The sequence below is a fragment of the Sebastes umbrosus genome, chromosome 20 (assembly GCF_015220745.1).
Source record: "Sebastes umbrosus isolate fSebUmb1 chromosome 20, fSebUmb1.pri, whole genome shotgun sequence".
NCBI lineage: Eukaryota > Metazoa > Chordata > Actinopteri > Perciformes > Sebastidae > Sebastes > Sebastes umbrosus.
Window position 1 is genome coordinate 17,349,024 of NC_051288.1, and position 20,161 is coordinate 17,369,184.

At 44.4% G+C, this 20,161-nt stretch overlaps 1 protein-coding gene across 8 annotated transcripts in view; it reads right to left on the reverse strand.

The window, feature by feature from the left end:
• LOC119479220 (zinc finger MIZ domain-containing protein 1-like) overlaps nt 1-20,161 on the reverse strand; it is a 133,093-nt gene that overhangs the window by 42,106 nt on the left and 70,826 nt on the right. For all 8 annotated transcript variants that reach the window (XM_037754582.1, XM_037754580.1, XM_037754581.1 and 5 more), the window contains exon 3: nt 5,753-5,872. In XM_037754582.1, coding sequence (XP_037610510.1) covers nt 5,753-5,821 — 69 coding nt within the window. In that variant the 5' untranslated portion in view covers nt 5,822-5,872. The remainder of the gene's footprint in view (nt 1-5,752; nt 5,873-20,161) is intronic.

The following is a 20,161-nucleotide window of genomic DNA, read 5'->3' on the forward strand; positions in this document are numbered from 1 at the left end:
GCTCGCCCTACATGTCTTTGTTTTGGGAGACTAAGACGACACGTGGCGGGCGCTGCTGAGCATGTAAATTCTACCAGTGGATAAAGTCTCCTGGAGAAACATCCACAGATGCTAAATTTAGATGAGTCTGGAAGCTAGACAACACACGCAATCAGCGCACCAAGGATGGAAAGGGGGAGGAGGGAGGATATGTAGAGGGGAGGGTAAAAACACACCACCAACACTTGGGCTTGAAGTGATTACTGTTCTTTGCACTCAGAACAATTGGTCCCACCAGTGTGGCTGTCACATGGAGAGCTTGGCACTGCCACGCCACAGATGTTCCCCTTACTCCGGCCAAAACCCACCAATCAAACCTAAACTAGTGGCCAAAAGACCCCTCGCTCCCCCCCCCACCCCTCTATCCTCGTCCCCTGGGTGAGAATGATCCTCCAACGTTTACACTCCAGTAAAAGCTCGGCTCAGTTCGAGGGGAAACAAAGACGGACGGGACTCGCGGCGTCCTGAGAATACAGCTTTCTACAATCATCCTCTGTTGTCACGTCTGGAAACGACTTGATCTCCACATCTGCAGCTAAACTGAATGTGACAGCGCACGCGAAAACTGGCAAAGACTCCCTTCCCCTTTTCAAAATCACAGCTTTTTGGATATGTTGTTATTCAGCGACGCCCCAGAGCACTGAAAACATATTAATGGAGACAATTAACCCTGGAAAGAACACAGTGGCAGACAAAAACAGCTGCATAGCCAGTGCAGCAGCAGCAGCAGCGGCAGCACAGAGAGGGCTGTCTTCCAGTTTATCTTGAAATATTGACGCTTACAGTTTTGAGGAAGTGCCCCTGCAGCGCGAGGAGAGTTCATAGTTTCCGCCAAACCCCTGTACTGTACGAATCACTGAGTGGAGAGACTGACAGCGAGCTGGCTTCCCCACAGCGAGAGAGAGGAAAAATACTGCCTCTGAAATAGATACCAGCAGTATCACGGAGCCCATCTTCCCCCAAAGTGTTCACAACGGTGCAATTCTAGGACGCGGGAGGAAAACAAACTGCCACTGAGAAACTGTGTGTTCGGCGGTGAAATCAGATAACTGGTTTTATGTATCTGTTTTTAAACATCCTCGTTCTGTTTGGAGGTTAAACAAGCGAACATATTTATTTTGCTGTTAAAAGTTAGAGATATGGTCCCTTGAGGTATTTAGCATCGCATGCACACATCGTAAGGAAACAAACACGATATGTATAGTTTACCTTTTCCATATATCAACGTAAACGTATCAGGGAAGCAACTAATAATTCAGTATTGATTAATATTGCAGATTATTTGATTAATTAAGCTTTTAAATGTCCAAAAATAGTGAAAATTGGCCATCGCAACTCCCGTCTTTTCACCCTGCTTACCTACTTTTTTAACACCGATGTCAAACAAAGCAGAAGTAAATGACACAACAAATTTGCTAAGTTTAAAGGGATAGTTTAAGTGTCAGTGTATTACGGATTAGTCAGTGTATTACCTACAGTAGTTGACGGTTGGCACGCCCCAGTTTGGAGAAGCAGACAGGAATACCGACATGAAAGCAAAGCAATGTACTGCTGTGGACGGGGCCGGCAGCAAAACGCATTTTAGCCACCTAAAAGAAAGGCTCACCTAAACAAATCAATATCAGTTTAAGTGTACGCTATATTTAGAATATTTTCGGCGGTTTACCTTGCCATCAGACAGCTATACAGTCTATGTTTCCGACGGGGAACTGAAGTCGTTATCTATGCTCTCGCCAAAGCCACCAGACTCCGTTGACAAAAACAGTAATTTTACCTCCCAGAACACAGGGGTTGCTGGTCTAGCACTGCCTCAATCGGACGGACTAGCAACCCCCTGTGTTCTGCGGGGTAAAATTACAGGTTTTTTTCAATGGAGTCTGGTGGCTTAGGCAAGAGCAATGGCTTCAGTTCCTCGTGGAAAGGGCTGTCTGATGGCAAGTTAAACCGCCGAAGATATTCTAAATATAGTGTACACTTAAACTGATATTGATTTTTTTTAGGTAAGTCTTTCTTTTAGGTGGTTAAAATACCCAGTTTTGCTGCCGGCCCTGTCCACAGCAGTACATTGCTTTGCTTCTATGTCTGTTTCTCTAAACAGGGGACATGCCGATCGTCATCCACTGTAGGTAATACACTGACTATGGATAAGTATCTCATACAACCCCACTTCAAAACACTCGAACTATCCCTTTAAGTACCAAAATCCGTGTATTGGGGTGAAAATAAACCATGTTTTGAAAGTTTATGAACCGCTTAGTTAAGTTATTGTTTATAAATCACATTATTGCAATTTCACAACAGGACGGCAATTTAAAAATTACCAGCGTAATGATTTCTGATTTAACTTTCAACCCATGATTCAATCAGGCTGACAGATTCCAATTTCCTCTACTTTATCATCACGCTCTGCAGTAATTTATCATTTGAGCAACAAAATCAATTTGTTCCCCTGTCCGCTGCACTGGCTGGGAGCATTCAGACAGACATGTCACATCTTCCCAGAAAACAACAACACAATGGAGGAGGCTTCATTTATATTCCCGCTAAGCGTCCGCATTGCCTTCCGAGATGCCAAATTTCAGCATGTGCACACTTTCAATTAAAGCAAACAGCTGGATTGGTTTACAATATTTCCTTAATTATTTTAATGGCTTGGATATTGGACAATGGGGAGCAGGGGGAGAAGATAGTGAGTTAATTGTTCTGATCTCCCCCGATGATCATCTTTGTGTGCGGGGAGGAGAATAGACGGCCGGCTGAATGGGCTCACTGCTAGTCTAATTGGCAGGACATAAATGGTATTTATTATGTGGGCCTTCCAAACCCTGATTGTCTGCGGCACAAAGCTGCCTCTATTAGCAGGGTGCTGGCTCTTACTGGTTGGTTTGAAATGACCCGGCGCTTAACCATTTATTAGACGGACTGGAGGCCTCCTTGTATGCCATGGATCTCTCTAATTGGCATGTTTACCCAATGTGCCGCTTCCCCCGGCCGCTAACATCGGGACGTGTTTGTTTAAATTTTTGCCTCGTGGGGGTTAATACATTTAACCCCGCAACATTTGAATTACACTTTTGTGTTAAGACGGATTCAAATCCCTTTTCCTGTTCTTCCTTTACAGAATAATTCATTAGCACAGTGCTTTAATAGAATCCAATTTCACCTCCTATACAACTAAAGAAGGAGGGGATATTGAATATTTAATGCCCTGCTGTGAAGAAGGTAACCAGTCTGGAGACGAAGAGTGTTTACCTCTCTCTACCTTATTACTTAAGGACATCAAAGCTTGGCTCTGCACATAGGGGCTTCCCTCTGTTTGCTCCCTAAACACTCGCCCCGTCTTGCTATCTGCCTCACCTCGTCTCTTTCTCAGTAATAGCTGGGAACTCCCCGCCGAGGGTAGAAAACAATTTGCCACGTCCACACTTAAGTGCAATCCCCATACGTTGTCCCAAAGGCCCTCTGATGCACTTTTCAGGAGGTGGACCTCAGCGCACAGAGAGCCCAGAAACAAAACGGGCCGTCAGTTGAGAGAAGAGATCAAAGGGAGAGAGCCCCGTAGCCCGGGGTTACGCAAGTATGTCTGTTTCATTCTGCCAGAGATTCGTCCCGCAGTAAACGGAGGGGAGAGGAGAACAAAAGGACTTGCTGGGAGTCAGCGGTGGTGGAGGGAGAAAAGGAGGGTGATGATGGGGGAGGGAGGGGAGCCTCCGCTCTTTGACCTCAGTCAGTAACCTGAGTCACACCACAGTCCTGATAGGACGACCCAACAGATTAGTCACTTTACTGGGGCCAGACGGGAAGACTAGTAGGGACAAGACTGATTGAGAGTGTGTGTACATGTGTGTACAGGCACAGACTTAGAAAAGGAAAGGCTGTTAGCTTCTCACTTTCCTACGAGCCAAACATAAAGAGAAAACCCACAGATATGGAAATGAAACATCCGTCCATATCTCTGCAATTTCAACTTGTGTCAGTTACTAAGATATAGGGCTGTCAGTCGATTAAAATAGTTAATCACGATTAATCACAAATTAATCGCACATTTTTTTATCTGTTCAAAATGTACCTTAAAGGGAGATTTGTCAAGTATTTAATACTCTTATCAACATGGGAGAGGGCAAATATGCTGCTTTATGCAAATGTATGTATATATTTATTATTGGAAATCAATTAACAACACAAAACAATGATAAATATTGTCCAGAAACCCTCACAGGTACTGCATTTAGCATGAAATAATATGCTCAAATCATAACATGGCAAACTGCAGCCCAACAGGCAACAACAGTTGTCAGTGTGTCAGTGTGCTGACTTCACTATGACTTGCCCCAAACTGCATGTGATTATCATAAAGTGGGCATGTCTGTCAAGGGGAGACTCGCGGGTACCCATAGAACCTATTTTCGTTCACATATCTTGAGGTCAGAGGTCAAAGGACCCCTTTGAAAAATGGCCATGCCAGTTTTTCCTCGCCAAAATTAAGCGTAAGTTTGGAGCGTTATTTAGTATCCTTCACGACAAGCTAGTATGACATGGTTGGTACCAACGGATTCCTGATTAATTAATTCGGTAATTCATATCTCTTTTTTTTCAGGAGTGATAAACTAGAGCTAAAAAACGAAAACTAAAATTAATTTACCTTCATTTTATTTCGTTTTTTACCCAGGCAATACACTTTCAGTTTATTTTTTCTTAAAGGATGTAGTTTTTATTTAGTTTATTTTCATTTTAGCTTCAGTTTTAGTTTACTATAACAACCCTGCATCAAGCATCCACCTGTAGCCTCTGATTCTACCTTCTCCTTGAGGGGAAGTTATTACCGTCGCTCCCCGCTGTGCTGAGCTTCCTCGTGGGGGATGACGAGGTCAGAGCCCAGATGCCAAATATCAACGCTGTAGATAATCTATGTTTACACAATAATACGTCCCGCGGCCGGCTGAAATTAAGTAGAAGTAGCAATACCACAGTGTATTTTTAACAAGTGCTGCAATTAAGTATTAAAGTAGAATATTTTTAGACTAGTTTGTAAGCCTGGAAGCAGAACTTTTGATATTGTGTCAGACTTTCACCAATATGTCATATTGTCACTGTCAAGGGAAACCTTGAATATCTAGTTTTAGGATTTTCCGTGCTCTCGTTTCAGAAAATTCCTTAACAAATTCTCCTGCTTAAACTCTTTAAAATGTAAAAATGCTTCATTATCAAGTAGGGTTGTTAATCGCGATTAATCACATGATTATACACGATTAATCGCGGGTTGGATCTTAGGTTTTCTAGTTTCATATGATACCTAACTTTAAAACTGAGCCCGGTACAACCTCCGAAAGATCGATTGCGGCAATGTGTTAAAGAAATTAGTGGCGTTAAAACAAATTTGCGTTAACACGTTATTATCGCGCTAACTTTGACAGCCCTACTATCAAGATAAAACAGTCATTTTTCCAATGTTTTAATATGAAAACTGAATGTACTAACAACCACAGCCATTAGATTAATGTAACGGAGGAATATGTAAATGTAGGAGTAAAGGTAGGAAGTTTCCCCAAAATAGAAATGCTAAAATAAAGTACCAGTACCTCAAGATTTTACTCAACAATATTTACGTAAATGTACTTTGTTACTTCCCACCTGTATCACATGTAATTGGTAGCATAAATGTGCCTTATGTGTCAAACCCTCACATGATGTAAATCAAACAGCTGACACTCACCTGTTTGATACACAGCAGACGATCATTTGTCTGCTGTATGTGTCTGTCCATCGACGGTATCGAGTTCATGTTGATTGTCCCTCTTCGGCCTCTATCTGCCAGCCATTAAACTGGAGCGCTCTGCAAACAGAAAACACAGAACACGTGTTAAAGATCGCCTCTTCACAGGGAAGCTGCCAATCCCATCACCACCAGGATATTGCAGTTCAGTGTGTACCTATGTGTGTGTGTGTGATGCTGTGAACTGAGCAGGGAGATATTGATTTGGCAGGTGACAAGCACCTCAGAGAGCCCAGAGGATGACATTCCTCTCAGCTCCTGTGACACCCTTAACAAGCCCTGGCAGTTGCCCCCGAACGCTTCGGAGAGGACACACTGGATGGCTCAGAGAGGATGTCTGACCATGTTTAGAGCACCTCGGGGGCGAAAATGAACAGAGGTGGAGGGACACACAGAGAAAACTGCATGAAAGCCTTCCATCCCGGCCTGTGAGAACATTAACTTGGCATGTGGCTCTCTGTTTACATTACTTAGTCATTATGTAATCTTTGGTTAACAATTATCTGTACCCTGGGCCCAGACATGCTCTACATTTCATTTCTCCCCCCCTCCTCCTCCTCCTCCTCCTCCTCTTCCTCCCACCGCTCTCCAGCTACATAAGAGTTCCTCTAACAAAACCCCTTACAGCGCACTATTGATTTTGGAGCAGCAGCTTATATGGAAAACCTCTTTCTCGCTCCCTTTTCTTTTTTTTTTTTTTTCCAGAGGAATAATTTTTCACAGAAGGCAAACAATGGAGCTGCAATCTGACACGCTACATAACATTATCACAAGTTAAAAAGTATTACAAGCTACATTAAAGGTTATCAATTTTGCCCGCTGGGGTCTAATTTAATGTTGCATTCGGCATCAAATAAACATCACACTGTCGGCTATAACCCATAGTGACCTGCAGCTTTGAGTGGATTAACAAGCACATATATGGGTGGTGGAGAGCTCCATCTTCACTTCCATCCTCTCCCTCCCTTCACTCCTCCTTTATCTCAACCCATCTCGATCTTTCCTTCTTGCTATTGCGGGGACATCTCTTCCTGCGGCGCATCATCTCTCACTCAAACACTCGCCCCCCCCATCACTCAGACCCCTCCCGCCCCCCACGCCATCTTTCTCCATTACCATCACACACTGAGAAATTTCACTGCACAAAGTACCGGTGAGATGAGGGAGAGGGAGAGGAGGCAGCATGCTGCACCATACTGATAATGCTCACTTAGGGGTCTCTAGCTGGATTTAACGGCAGGGCCAGTAATCTACTCCACTAGACAGCTAAAGAGCTTTTATGCTACCTATTGGAGCTGCTCATGCCTGTACTTGAGAGGAGAGAAGGGCACACCAGTGCATTCCTCTCCATAAATTAGAAAGCTCATAAAAAAAGAGAGAGACATCCGAAGAGTTTTTCCATTCCGACTCTCTTCGCGAGATGGAAAGTATTTGTTTGTTGACATTTTTGAAGTCGCACATAGACGGAGAGTTGAGACCGGAGGAAGGTCTGGGCTCACTAGTTGAACACCTTTGTGACTTTGGTAGGATTTTAGGGGGTAAATGTGGCAATTTGAAGGCATTTGTGAATCAGGAGTCAATAAACCTGATTCCAGATATTCTATCTTCAATAAGAGCTGCAACTATTAATCAATTAATAAACTATTAAAATTAATCACCAACTCTTTTGATAATCGATTAATCGGTTTAAGTCATTTTCTAAGAAAAAAAAAAGTCTAAATTCTCTGATTCCAGCTTCTTAAATGTGAATAATTTCTGGTTTCTTTACTCCTCTATGACAGTAAACTGAATATCTTTGAGTTGTGGACAAAACAAGACATTTGAAGACGTCATCTTAGGTTTCGGGTGACACTGATCGACATTTTTCTCTATTTTCTGACATTTTATAGACCAAACAATTTATCGATTAATTGACAAAATCAAATAATCATTATAGTTGCAGCCCTACTAATAAGACATATCCTGATTTCAAGAGACTATCTGGGTAAAAAGGTTAAATAAATAATCTTAACATGTATCAACACCACCATTACTAGCATATAATCAATGAAAACATTCACTCAAGAGGAAAAAGCTGATATATGTTCATGCTCTGACATCCTTCACACACCCCTCTAGTGTTTGCTGCTATAACGCTCCCCTCAGTCCCCTCTCTCTCTCTCTCTCCGTGCCAGCTGATAGTGAGCTGATCCCTGGACCATCGTGCCCCTCAGCCACCAGCAGGTGTCTCCCTGGCCCTTCAAAGGCCCGTCTAGTGGTACAAAGAAGGCGGAGCGGTGTTGCTTTAAGCCTTTACAAGCTCTACAAATCCTCAGCTGCTGCTTCCTAACAGGGCCCACTCAGCCCCGGCACTGCCTGTCTGACCTTGTGGTTATTGATGAGCGAGTCGACCTGCTCTCTCCGTCTCTCTCCACCCTCCTGCCCTTCCCTTCGCTCTCTCTCTCTCTCGCGCTCTTTCTCCTCTCCATGTCATCCCTCTTAGCTCCAACAGTGAGTTAAAATGAGGGGAAAGAAAGAGGCTGGGCTGCCATTCACCACCCCTGCTTTTTCCCCTGTTAAACACACATTGTAATGATACTTCTGACCTCCCCGCTAAAGCCCGCGTCCACATATTTACATTTATTTTCTTCCCATGATAATTTTTATGAGATGACAGCGTTGTGGGGAGTAATTTAATTTTCAGACTTGTTCTAATTAAACACTATTCCTTTGTTATATCTTTAATGACTAACAAGAGGCAAATTAAAGATTAAACCCGCGATGCTGAGGAGATATGACAACAGATGCAATTATGAGGCTTCACCCTATTTACAGGCTTTTTTTTTCAATCTTACAGATGTTATCATTCAGTTAGTTACCCCAGAAAACGTGTGTGAGAGGGAAAATCGGTGCGTTGATTTACTAAATTGCGCGGCAGGCGTTACACAACAAGTTGAGGGCTGCGGATTCCTGCACAACAAAAGGCACATGGGGAGGTGGGATGGAGAGTGGGAGGGGAGGAGGGAGACCCGCTTTCCTTCCCTATTCAAGCGGGAGCTAAAATATATGTATTGAGTGGGAGCTGTAATAAAACGAAACGGGTGAGGAGATGCAGGCTGGGAACAAATATGAAAGGCAGTGGAGGATGGCGGCAAGGTGATGGAGCACCACCGGAGGATTGGATGAAATTATCTCTTTATAATCAGGGGGCTTCTGCATGGCTGCCTCCTCCATTGCCCAGTGACAGATGAGGCCTACCTCTTCAAATGGGCTTTTTCACAGCCCACCTCTAGGGTAAAACAATGTTTTTCTTCCCCTCCTTATACCACCACTTTAAAAGCTTTGTTTCCACACGGCACCCCGCGGAGGATCGGGATCGTCTCCCGTCAGGCACGGTCCATGTTTGTCTCATTACGTGATCATGTTACATAAGTGTACCTTGAAAAAAAGGGGGCTGCGGATTTAATTTGATGACAAAACTGCGCGACGGGGAGTGGAAAAGACGGTGACGCTAAACAATGTTGAACGAAGACACTAAAGCAGAACATTATCTCCGGGTAAGTAAGAGGGATTGCTTTTTGAACTGTCACAATCTAAACATTATTCCAGACACCCAAAACCCCAACCCCGCGCATCTTCAAAGAGAGTTTCTAGCCTGTTAATGTAACGTAGACGAGTTGTGCGCCTCTGCTCTGCAGGATGAAAACAGTCTGAGGGGGAGAGGAGTAGACAATGATTAGCTTTATCCCGCCATCACGGCAGAACAAATGGATCACGAACCCTCGCCGCTTTACACAGTCTCTCAGCTGAGCTGTCAAGGCACAGGGAAGTGGTAAACAGATTTAATTTATTCATATAAATGGCTTGTGAACCAAAACAGTCAGGCTACTCAGGGGCCGGGCACGGTGCTGCTAAAAGGATACTTCCACTTTATTACAAATTGCATCTTATTTGTGTAGTTGTGGCCATTGGTTATGATAATATTGTGCTCACCAAAGTAATTGCTAAGATCTGGGAACATGGTGCTACAGCAAGAAATGAGACAGGTTGTAAACAAGACAACTCTTTAGCCAGATTATCTAAAGGCGCTTTCACAGGCTAACATTTAGTCAGTTTTAATCAAATTTTGGAGCGGTTCAACGCCTGCTGCCTTATGTTTGGGTGGTTATGAACGCAGTAATCGTACTCTGGTGCGGACCGAAACACCCAGTCCAAGAGTGCTTGTGAGACGTGGCCTCGGTGACCGTTACAAAGCGAAGTGCGGTTCGATTGCAGTGAGAACATAATCCGACTCAATTGCAGGAAGTGAACCAAAACGCAGGGAATTACAGGCTGACAGCGCTGGCATTTGTTGAGATGGACACAGGTAAACGACAGGTTAACATGAGTGGGAGAGGACTGACCGGGACTTCTGCAGAAGGCTGATGTTTGCTTGACATCTGGGCCAAAGAGAACACACAGAATATGCAAAATAAAGTCATGTTTATAAAGTCATTCGGGATAAACTGGAGATGGGATTCGCACGCAGTAGATCAGTGCTGAGTCAAAGTGAAAACACTTCAACAGCAATATTTCAAAGTCTGCGATTCCCTGCATAGAAGAGGCAGCTCTTGAGATGACGTACACACCCCTCTGCAAATTAATATATTTATTTGGTCCGCTTTAATTTGTGCACTGTGAAACCGAACCAGACTAAACAGAAAACGAACTGAAAGTATCAATTTTGCTCTGATTTGGACTAGCCAAACAGACTATAGCTTGTGAAAGCGCCCTAAAATACTTTATTTGGAGGTAAAATCAACAGTAAATGTTCACGTAATGTGGGTAATATCACCTGACAGCAGGTTAACTGCCATGTTTCAAACACAGGAACCTTCCTCCGAAACTAGGAACCTTTGGAGGAACTCATTGCGTTTCAACCACAGGGACCAGGGACTAAATTAAGTTACGGGGACATTTTTCAAGGGGCTTTTTCCAGGGCCTGGTCGGGGGGTAATACTTTCTGAAAGTACTGGAACTTTCAGGGTTGAGTTTGCAGGGATGATCGTTGCTTTTTCATACGTCAGTGGACTAATCTTCACGTCTTTAGACTGCTATGGAAACGCAGACAACAATGGGCTGAAAGAACCTTTTCAGTTCCTTGACAAGTAGTCCTGGGACTAAAATTACCAGGAACTTCTTGGTGGAAACGGGGCTAATGTGAAGACAGCCTCCTGTCGTCAAACTCTGCACATACATCACTCTGCACAAATATCCAAGTGAAGAAACAATAAGCTAAAAACATTTTTGAGAGGAGGGCGACTTTAATTAAACCGAACGTACGCTTTTAAGGAGACGCAGGTGCAGTGTTTGAATAAAGACACATTACCCGCCTCAAGAGGGAATCGGCCGAAGTCTCGTACACAGGCAGAGTCGGAGGGTGGCTGCAGGAGTGGAAAGACAGCAAGTCACGCTGGCCACCGTCCCGACCACACACACACACACACACAGATCTTCTCACCTTCCCTTGAGTGCTGGACCGGCATCATGATACCATAACAACACCCTCAGTCACTCCTAATGTGCTTTACAACAACACTACAGGCAGGGTGTTACACCTCCGCAGAGCTGTGTGAAACACCCCCATCAACCAACCAACACACACACACACACACACAGTGATACACACACACCTCACTAATCGAAAGTACTGCTGACACTATTAAAACGGAACAAGGTGGCCTAAGCGGAGGAATCAGCATCACTCTCGCACCTCATGGGGACACGTTGAGACGTGCTGCTCAAGGTGATCGCGTCCCCGCGTGTCGTCTATTGTAGGTGAATTAGGCAATAAAGGGCTAATCTGCGCCATCATTGACTAGGGCTCGGCTGTTTGCAGCACTTGCTTAAGGGCGATAAAGATGAGGGAGGAGGAGGAGGAGGAGGAGGAGGAAGCATCTCTTCACCCTCATGATTTTAATGAGCTTTGATTCCCAGATATGTCTTGTTTTCTTCCGACTGTCGGCCGAGGCCGGCGTGAAAGCTCCCCTTTAATTATCTCAACATTGTAGAGACGCCGTTTTCCCGCTCCGAGGGGAGGGGTGTTTAGTTTGGAGAGGGCAGCTCTAGGACTCCAGGTGTCTGCCTGGTTCTCTGCCTGGTAAGTGGCCAGGCAGGCAGCGAGGACAAAGCTGTGTTTGTTCGACGGAGGAAAAAGCAGAGAGGATGGAAATGTGTACGAATCGGCGCCGCTTCCATTGTTGCCTTACAGAATGTGCCATAATCCTCGGCAGGCTCCATCCAGAGCTGGCACGGAGGATAATGTGAGCTGCCTCCTGCCTGTCCCACCTCCCTGCTCTACCTCCCCTCCCCTCAGCCCTTCTCCATCACCTCCTCCTCCTCCTCCTCTTCCTCCCTTCCCCCCGTTTCTCTGCTGCACACACATATGGACACTCGAGTGCACACACACACTCTCACACCTCCCCACATGGCTCCTTAACAGGCTTGGGAATGGATTTCTTTTATTTAATGTGGTTTGGTGTGCAGCTCCAGCGGCAACCGTGAGCAAGGGTGGGCTCACAGTTGTGCCACTCACTCACACACAATCCAAGGAGCCCTGCTGCGTTTGTCGCTGTTCACTGATCTCTCCCTCTTCCCCTCTGTCTTTCTCCATCTCCCTCTCACGCAGACCCACATTCACTCACTCCCTCCCTCCCTCCCTGCCCTCTCACTTTTTCTTTTTTTTCTTTTCATGACAGCTCACATAAGCAAGCCTCCTGGATTCCTGCGGGAGCCCCACGTTCAGTACACAGAGATTGTTCAGCCATCAGGCACATCTGCAGCGTGATTAGAAAAGCAAAGGGAGCATGGTGGTGGGGTGGTTGAGGCCCCCACCATTGCTGCTGCTGCTGCTACACCCCCAGCAGCAGCAGAAGAAGAAAACAGAGGGTTGGGGATCATAGAGGGGCCTAAGCAATATCTCCCGTCTAACCAAGTGTAACATTTCACCAAGTCTCAGAGGCCGATCGCCGCCCGCGATAAAAAAAAAAACAGGACAAAAGCAGATGGGGGCCAGTCTCTCTTCGCCCCCACACACCCGCCCTCCAACTCGCCCGGCTACCAGAGCAAGCAAAAGATGGTCCTAACATGAAGAGCATCGTAGTGGTTTCTCTCCTCTCCTCTTTGCCCTCTACCGCCTCCTCCAAACAGCTACTCTTTTAATTTCCTTCCACCCTTACGCTAATAGCAGGGGAGGAGGGGTCAATTCCCCCGGGGCGCTGGAGGCAACACAGATGAGCCACATGACTGTGTGTCGCCTCCAAAAAATAGCCCCAACAACAACAACAAAAAAAGCAGCTAACAGCTAGCCTCGCTTGCTCTATCAGCCTCGCCGCTATAGCTGCCAAAGCTCCCCTCTCTCCGCTCCGCAATCCTCCAGGAATTTCGGAGGCATGTGATGATGATGAAACCAGCGAGCCAAAGTGTAAACCTGCACTCGCTGTTGCGATATGAGGTTGAATTCGCACTCAATATCTCACAAAGAAAGCCGTCACGACAGGCCCCCTCGAAACACTTTCAAAATTGCCTTTGATTGTGTGAGCACAGAGGGAAAAGTCAAAGAGATTTCCATTTGGGTGAGTGATATTGTTGCCGTGTAGGTGCTGACACGGCTTCAGACAACTTGTGAGTGAGTGTTTTCTCCCCCCTCTCCCTCTCACCACCCTCCCCTTCCTTCCTTTCTCTCTGCTTTCTTTTTTTCTTTGCCAGTCTCCTGGTTTATTATGCATTCAGCTCATGTGTCCCTCCTGTGAGTGGCTGTTCATTTTCCACATACCACGCTTAATCCGGCCAGCTAAAACTTTGAAATAGCGGGAGCCCGCAGACGCAGCCGCTACCCAGGAGGAGCCATTATGAGGTCTGGGAGAGAGAGACTGATAGCGCTGGGGGGAGGAGTGACAGGCGAGCTGCAAGATACATGGGAAGGAATTCAAAGAAGGCTGAGAGCAGAACACGAGGGCGCGCGCGTTTGTGTGTTCGCTGCCTCGGAAAGTGTGTACGCCCGGTGTGCGGGCGGCGGTGATAAGTTAGGGGCAGTTTTGTGTGTGTTTGTTGGCTTGTGTGTGTGTGTGTGTGTGTGTGTTTGATGGGGTTATTGGTGTAGGCAGGGGGATGGAGGACCTCCTTGTCTCCATTGTGCCGGTGACCTTTGGCCTTTTGTGACTTTGAGTGAATGGGAGGAGACGCAGGGAGAGTGAGAGGGAGAGATTTTAAATAGTGCATGAGCTCAACCTGCTCAGACACTGATGGACAGCAGCAACATGAGCTTTCTCTGTTTCACCGAAGAAGCCTGTGAAGACATACCATCAAACTGCCAGCGCTCGTAACGACCCAGCTAACGTCTCTGTTTTAAAATGTCATGAGCAGAGTTTCTGTATCTCCGCTTACCATCATTATCTATTCATCTATCCATTATCATTTTAATCAATCCATTAATTGTTTAATATCTAGCATTACTCGAATAATGTCACAACGACATAAGAAAGAAAACTACTTAAAACCACTCTTTGTGATTTGATCCAGCAGACTTCTAGACTAGATTTTATTCGGTTGACTTCTGGGATGTATTATGTCTTTGTGAAGCATTTCCTGGTTAAATCAAATATATAAAAGCAAGATGATAGAACTTTTCAAGGAAGAAATAACAAAGTCTTCCTCTTAGGAATGAAAACTTTAATTCATAAGCAATAAAATACACCATTGTTGAACTCAATACACTCAGAGGTTTTACTGCTACAGCCTTACTTGGTCTGGTATGACTAGTAGCTTATGGTGGCTAATGTTAGGAAACTTTAGTTCAATGTAGCTGTGTAATAGACGTTAGTGGACGGAGTCAGTTTGCTGATTTAATGACTAACTGCTACTGCTACATTATATTTTAGCTAAGGATGTCAGTTCATTTTGTTTTCAATAGCCCGACACCCGTTAACCGGTAACTAACCCATCATTTTTTAAGAAAAAAACCCGCAAAATGACCTGAAATACAAGAGGTGTTTTCCATTGACTCGATGAGCTTTGACGCCGCATTGCAAAGCGCTATATCCATCCCATCCCATTTTAATGTTTTGTGTTATAAATGTCTTGCCTTTTATTGTATTTTCTGCTAGATTCGCTGAAGTTTATTGCCGCATTTTGATCAGCTCATGGGTATTCGGATTGATCGACCATCGATCGTTATCATCTGATATTCTTTCTAAATAGTTTGATCAGTGGTCTGATAATTTATCGTCTTTCAATGGAATCATAACATGAAGATATCATATATTGCTATATCGTGATACACAATTACGTCGTCTAAATTGATGATAACAAGCATACAAACTAAAATTTCTCTGAAAATATGATAATTTTGCAATTAAGTTCTTAATTAAATGAGAAAATACTTAGTACTTTAGTATTGAATTCACACAGGAGTATACAAAAATAGGCTTTACTATGTGGTTATTTCATATAGACTATTCATTTATTGAACTACCAGAAAACATGCTATATCGTGATATATATCATTATCGATATACGAAATGACCTATATCGTGATAGAAGGCCATTTTGGCCATATCGCCCAGCCGAAATCAGAAGAGCCGATCAGATGACGCGTCCTTTCGGCGCCCATGTTAAATCAGCATATAGACCTTAAATTAACCTCTTAAGACCCACCCTTTTAAAAAAATAAATAAATAAATAACCCTAACCCTAATAGCATCATTCAAAACATTGTTGATCATCATTTACCCCTACCCTTACGCCTAGGCCGCATAGACCATAAATAAACCGATAGACCGGCATGCGTAACTGCTCAAACATGTTCTCAATGGTTAACCATTGACATCCTTATCACGTGATTGTCAATTGTGGCCACCGTAACCAATGTTCAACAAAAGTTATACAGTTTCACTTTAAATGAATGATCTATTATAGAAACAGTGGTCGATATTTCTGTTGATTAACTAATCAATTGACTTTCGACAGATTTCTGTTCCATTGACCTTGACTTTTATCTCCACTCGTTTCATTAACTCGTGTCCAAACTTCCGCAGACCTGCATCCTCTGAAACTGATCCTCTCCTCTCACTCCACAGACCTGCATCGGTATCCTCTAACTGGCATGGCTCATTAAGATCAATTTTTGTTTTATATATATCAGCAGATCGTTTGATAACCTTGCTGAGCGGACTGATCCTGTGTTAACAGCTTGCTCGTATCTGCAGCCATCGGCCCCTCCGGGGAGAAGCCTCTCATTCCACAAATGTGCTCAATTAAAAAGAGCAGAGTGCTTAGAGAGGGGCAGCGAGGGGCCATTCCCTGCGCCTGTTTGATCTGGATTTCCTAATTGGTCAATGACAACACATTACCAGACAGGCGGACGCTTGATCCGCAGAGAGGAGGCTTTTGACTGCAGCGGTTTGGCCTCTCTTCCCTCCCCTTCCCCCCTTTATATACACCACCGTCCTACACGCCCCGTCCGTGACCAGGCAGAGTGTCCGAGTGTGTGTGTATGCAAAAGAGGGTTGGGGGTTAGGTAGAGGTTAGGTAGCACTGGCTGCTGTATTTCAGTCACAAATCCTCCTCATGGAGCCGTGATGAATTCCATGCAACAGACAGACCTCCACCTCCACCTCCACCACCTCGCCACTTGCATTTGCCAGAGATTGCGGGCCGTCATGCTTTGATTGCCATTGTGTAAATGAATCGGGAAGCCTCTCATCTCGCGTGTGGCTGCGAAGAATGCCAATGTGTCTGGGGAGGAAAAGGAGATTCTCTAGGGGAGTAGACTTAGCAGACTCCTCAATCAAACACTGAAGACATTTATTCAATATTTCTTTTTTTTTGAGTGCACATCTTAGCGGAGGCCTTCTGAATTATCTCGTTCAATGTATATCAGATCCCCGATTCCTACTGTGCGGCGCAAGTAGTCTCAGTGATGTAGATCACATGTTTGCAGAACAGTATGTCTCATTTTATATAACCTTACAGCGAGCTAAAAATAACATCAAATGAATATTGAATGCCAGGACAGAGGAGGCGTTATGCAATTCAAGACGAGCGATATAGCAGCCCCGTCCTTTCACACACATAAGTACACAAAATAACATCACATAATCTCTTTCACACATGCTGAAGAAAAAGAAATAGCTTGCACAAATTCTTTATAATGCGAGGAGTTGTTTATTTATGCCATTACGTGTCATCAAATGGAGCTTTAAGCTTATTTGAACACCCAAACTGACATATCACTACTTAAATAAAGCGATGGTGAGCTAAAAGGGCTTATTTCACCATGTCATATTCCTAAAACCTGGAAATGAGTCAGCATTTTAGGACTTTTGGTTCCCTCATATCGAAGTGAAAGGGTTTTCTGAATGGGTTTTTAGTTAGATGCCTGAAATAAGGTCTGCGGTTAACACAAACTGAAGAGATTTTAACGACAACATGAATTTTGAAGCTTTTATATGTCTTGAAAAAGTTGCTCATGCGACCGTGGTGTAGTCCGTTTCTAGCCTAACGTTAGCTTTTTACTTCTGGTGATTGCATTCACATTTCAATCATCATAGAAGTGGTGTTCAGTTGTGAAGATTATCTTGCTGAACAAAACGTGTAAGTATCATAAACTTGTGTTTGTTCCGCAGAGCTTATTTTCTGCAATAATCCAAAAACCCAGTGGAACAATCCAATTGGCTTTTTGTCGAGAGAATCAGAGTGATGCTAACTTCCTGGTTGGCCTATAAAAATACGTCAATCCTGGAGCACTCTATTAGTATATATAGCACCTTTAACATATACATGTATATTAAAGGTGCTATTGATAACAGTGATAACATTAGGCCACTAGATGTCGCATTCGTTTTGGACCCGCCAAAATTTCTAAAAGGACTATTTCAAAATCACAATAATTTTTTTCAGGAAAAGCCATACTCTTATTCGGCACCTTTCTAAAGGCTCTGTGGATATATTATTTTTAAAAATATATTTGTCTACATAAAAATGTAAATCAATAAAACCTTTGAATACATTACTCACATTTGAGAAGCTGAAACCAGCAAACGTTTGACATTTTGACTCGACGAATGACGATTAATGAGCGATTAATACATTTTCAGTCGAACCGACTACTCCACTCATCGACGTTTAAGCGCCCGTTCACCTTCCTATTGAAGAGAGGACTTTTCCATTGTGGATCGATGCCTTGTATAATATCCCTATCTTGTATGTTCATGGGTGTTATTTAGCTACAACCCGTCTCTAGCTGTTGGCAAACAACAGAGCTCCACATCATCCATCAGGGAAGTTGAGGTAGCTTGACAGGTGAACATAAACAATGCTGCCTGCGGTAGCATTTCTAGAAGTGTACGGCACACACACACACACACAGCTAAAGACAAACACATAAACAGACAGACAGAGAGGGGAAGGTGTGAGAGGCAGCTGAGGTAGGGAGAGAGAGAGACGCACTGGATCAGAGAGGAGGAGGAGGAGGAAATGAATGCTGCAAGAAGCGGGAAAAAGGCTGAGAAATTCCGTATCCTCCTGTTTCAGCCCCCGAAAAACTGCTGAACCATCAGCAATTACAGGCTGGCTGGGTCATGAATCTCTCTCTGCAGTGGTCTGCTCTCTCTCGCTCTCTCTGGTGCTGCTGCAGAGGTGTGCGGCCTTTAAGTCACCTGGCCGCCAACGAACACAGAAAAACAACAACGCGAAGCTGGCCGGGCGGCTATTATGAATCCTCCGTGCAAATCCAATTGACACTTTGCATCTCCTTTTTCCATGACTGCAAAGTTTACGCTGTCAGGAGCCGAGCTGATATGCAAAGCGGGTTGTTTTTACAGACGCGCAGGTGAGAGCGATCAGAGCGAAACAGGCTGTCACGGTGATACAGTACAAGCAAGCCGTGGGACAGAGGCGATGGGGAGCACATACGTCAGGACACGGAGTAGAAAGTGCTGAGCATATAATTAGCTAATCCAGTAGAAAAGCACAGATAGGCAGTCACTTAATTAAAATGATTAATTAAGGGCAATAAAAAAACTTCCTTCTTTTCAAAACTGCTGTCTATAATTACAAGTGACTCCCCTCTTCTCTGTGGCAGAGGGCTTCAATATGCGTGAACGTGTTTGTGTGCGCGCACGTGATTGGTGTGTATCTGGACGAGCGGGAGGGAGAGAAGTCAGTTTCTGCGGCTCATTCAGCGTTAGGATCCTCGACTAATGAGATTAGTCAATAATGGATTGAAAGCAAGCAGCCTCCCCTCTCCGACACAATGGCCAGAGAGGCTGCCCTGTCAGCGACACATCCTCCGCTGGTCGATACACACACACACACACGAACACACACACACTTAGAAACACATCCAAACAACAGGGGCCACCTTTTTAACATACAAATTGTGTTATAATATCGAGCGGCGCCTGGTTGAGACAGTGCTACGTGCCTCGCAGGCCGCACACAATTCCCTGGGATTTAAATTCAAATTGGGAATATATCTAGTCTTGATCTACAGAAAAATGGATATTGTAGACGTCACGCCGGGGCCTTTTTGAAAAGCCCTGGATCTCTTTCATCACATGAATGAATGCTTTGTAGAGAACACCAACAAGAGAGCGTCTGAGCTTCAGGAAGGACAAACACGTCTTGAGAGTTTGAGAACTCTTCTCTACTCGGATAAACAAAGACATGAAACGGGCTTTAAGGTCGGCTACAGCACAAACAGAGCTCTTTGCAAGCGTGTGAACAACCTGTTCGGAGGGTAAAGTAAACCTTGCACAAACAAGACGCAGCAAGCTGCCGCTACCTTAATGCATTTACAATAGTGAGTCTTTACATAAAAAGGAGCCTTTTAAAGCATCAGCAAACACCAGAGCTCAATTGCTCACTTGTATTCATGTTGACGATCAGAAATCTGCTGTTGCAACTATTCATACTTGCTCTGAATGACACTTAGTCTTCTTTCTCTCCCTGGGTTTCGTCCGTCAGGCTACATACTGGCTGTCCACTGATCAATGACTGAATTTCAAGGATGCTATGTCATCGAATCCAGCCGAAGGATTGTTCCAATGTCGAGGATCCTTCGAATTCTACCGAGTAATGAGTCCTTCGTTGAGAGGATTTTCAAGGATGCATTGTGTGCATCCTCCGCACTCCTTAAACACCCACAATCCTATGCGCATGATGCATTTCAATAGGGGAAATATGCTTGTAAACTGCTTGTTATTTCACCTCAGCAGTCTGACAAAATCTGTTTCTGAAAAAAAATTTGAGGTAAGAAATGGCCAATCCAGTTGCTGAACCTCTACTAATTTAAAAGTTTGTTCCGACTTTCGTAGCTCAGCGTCAAACTCG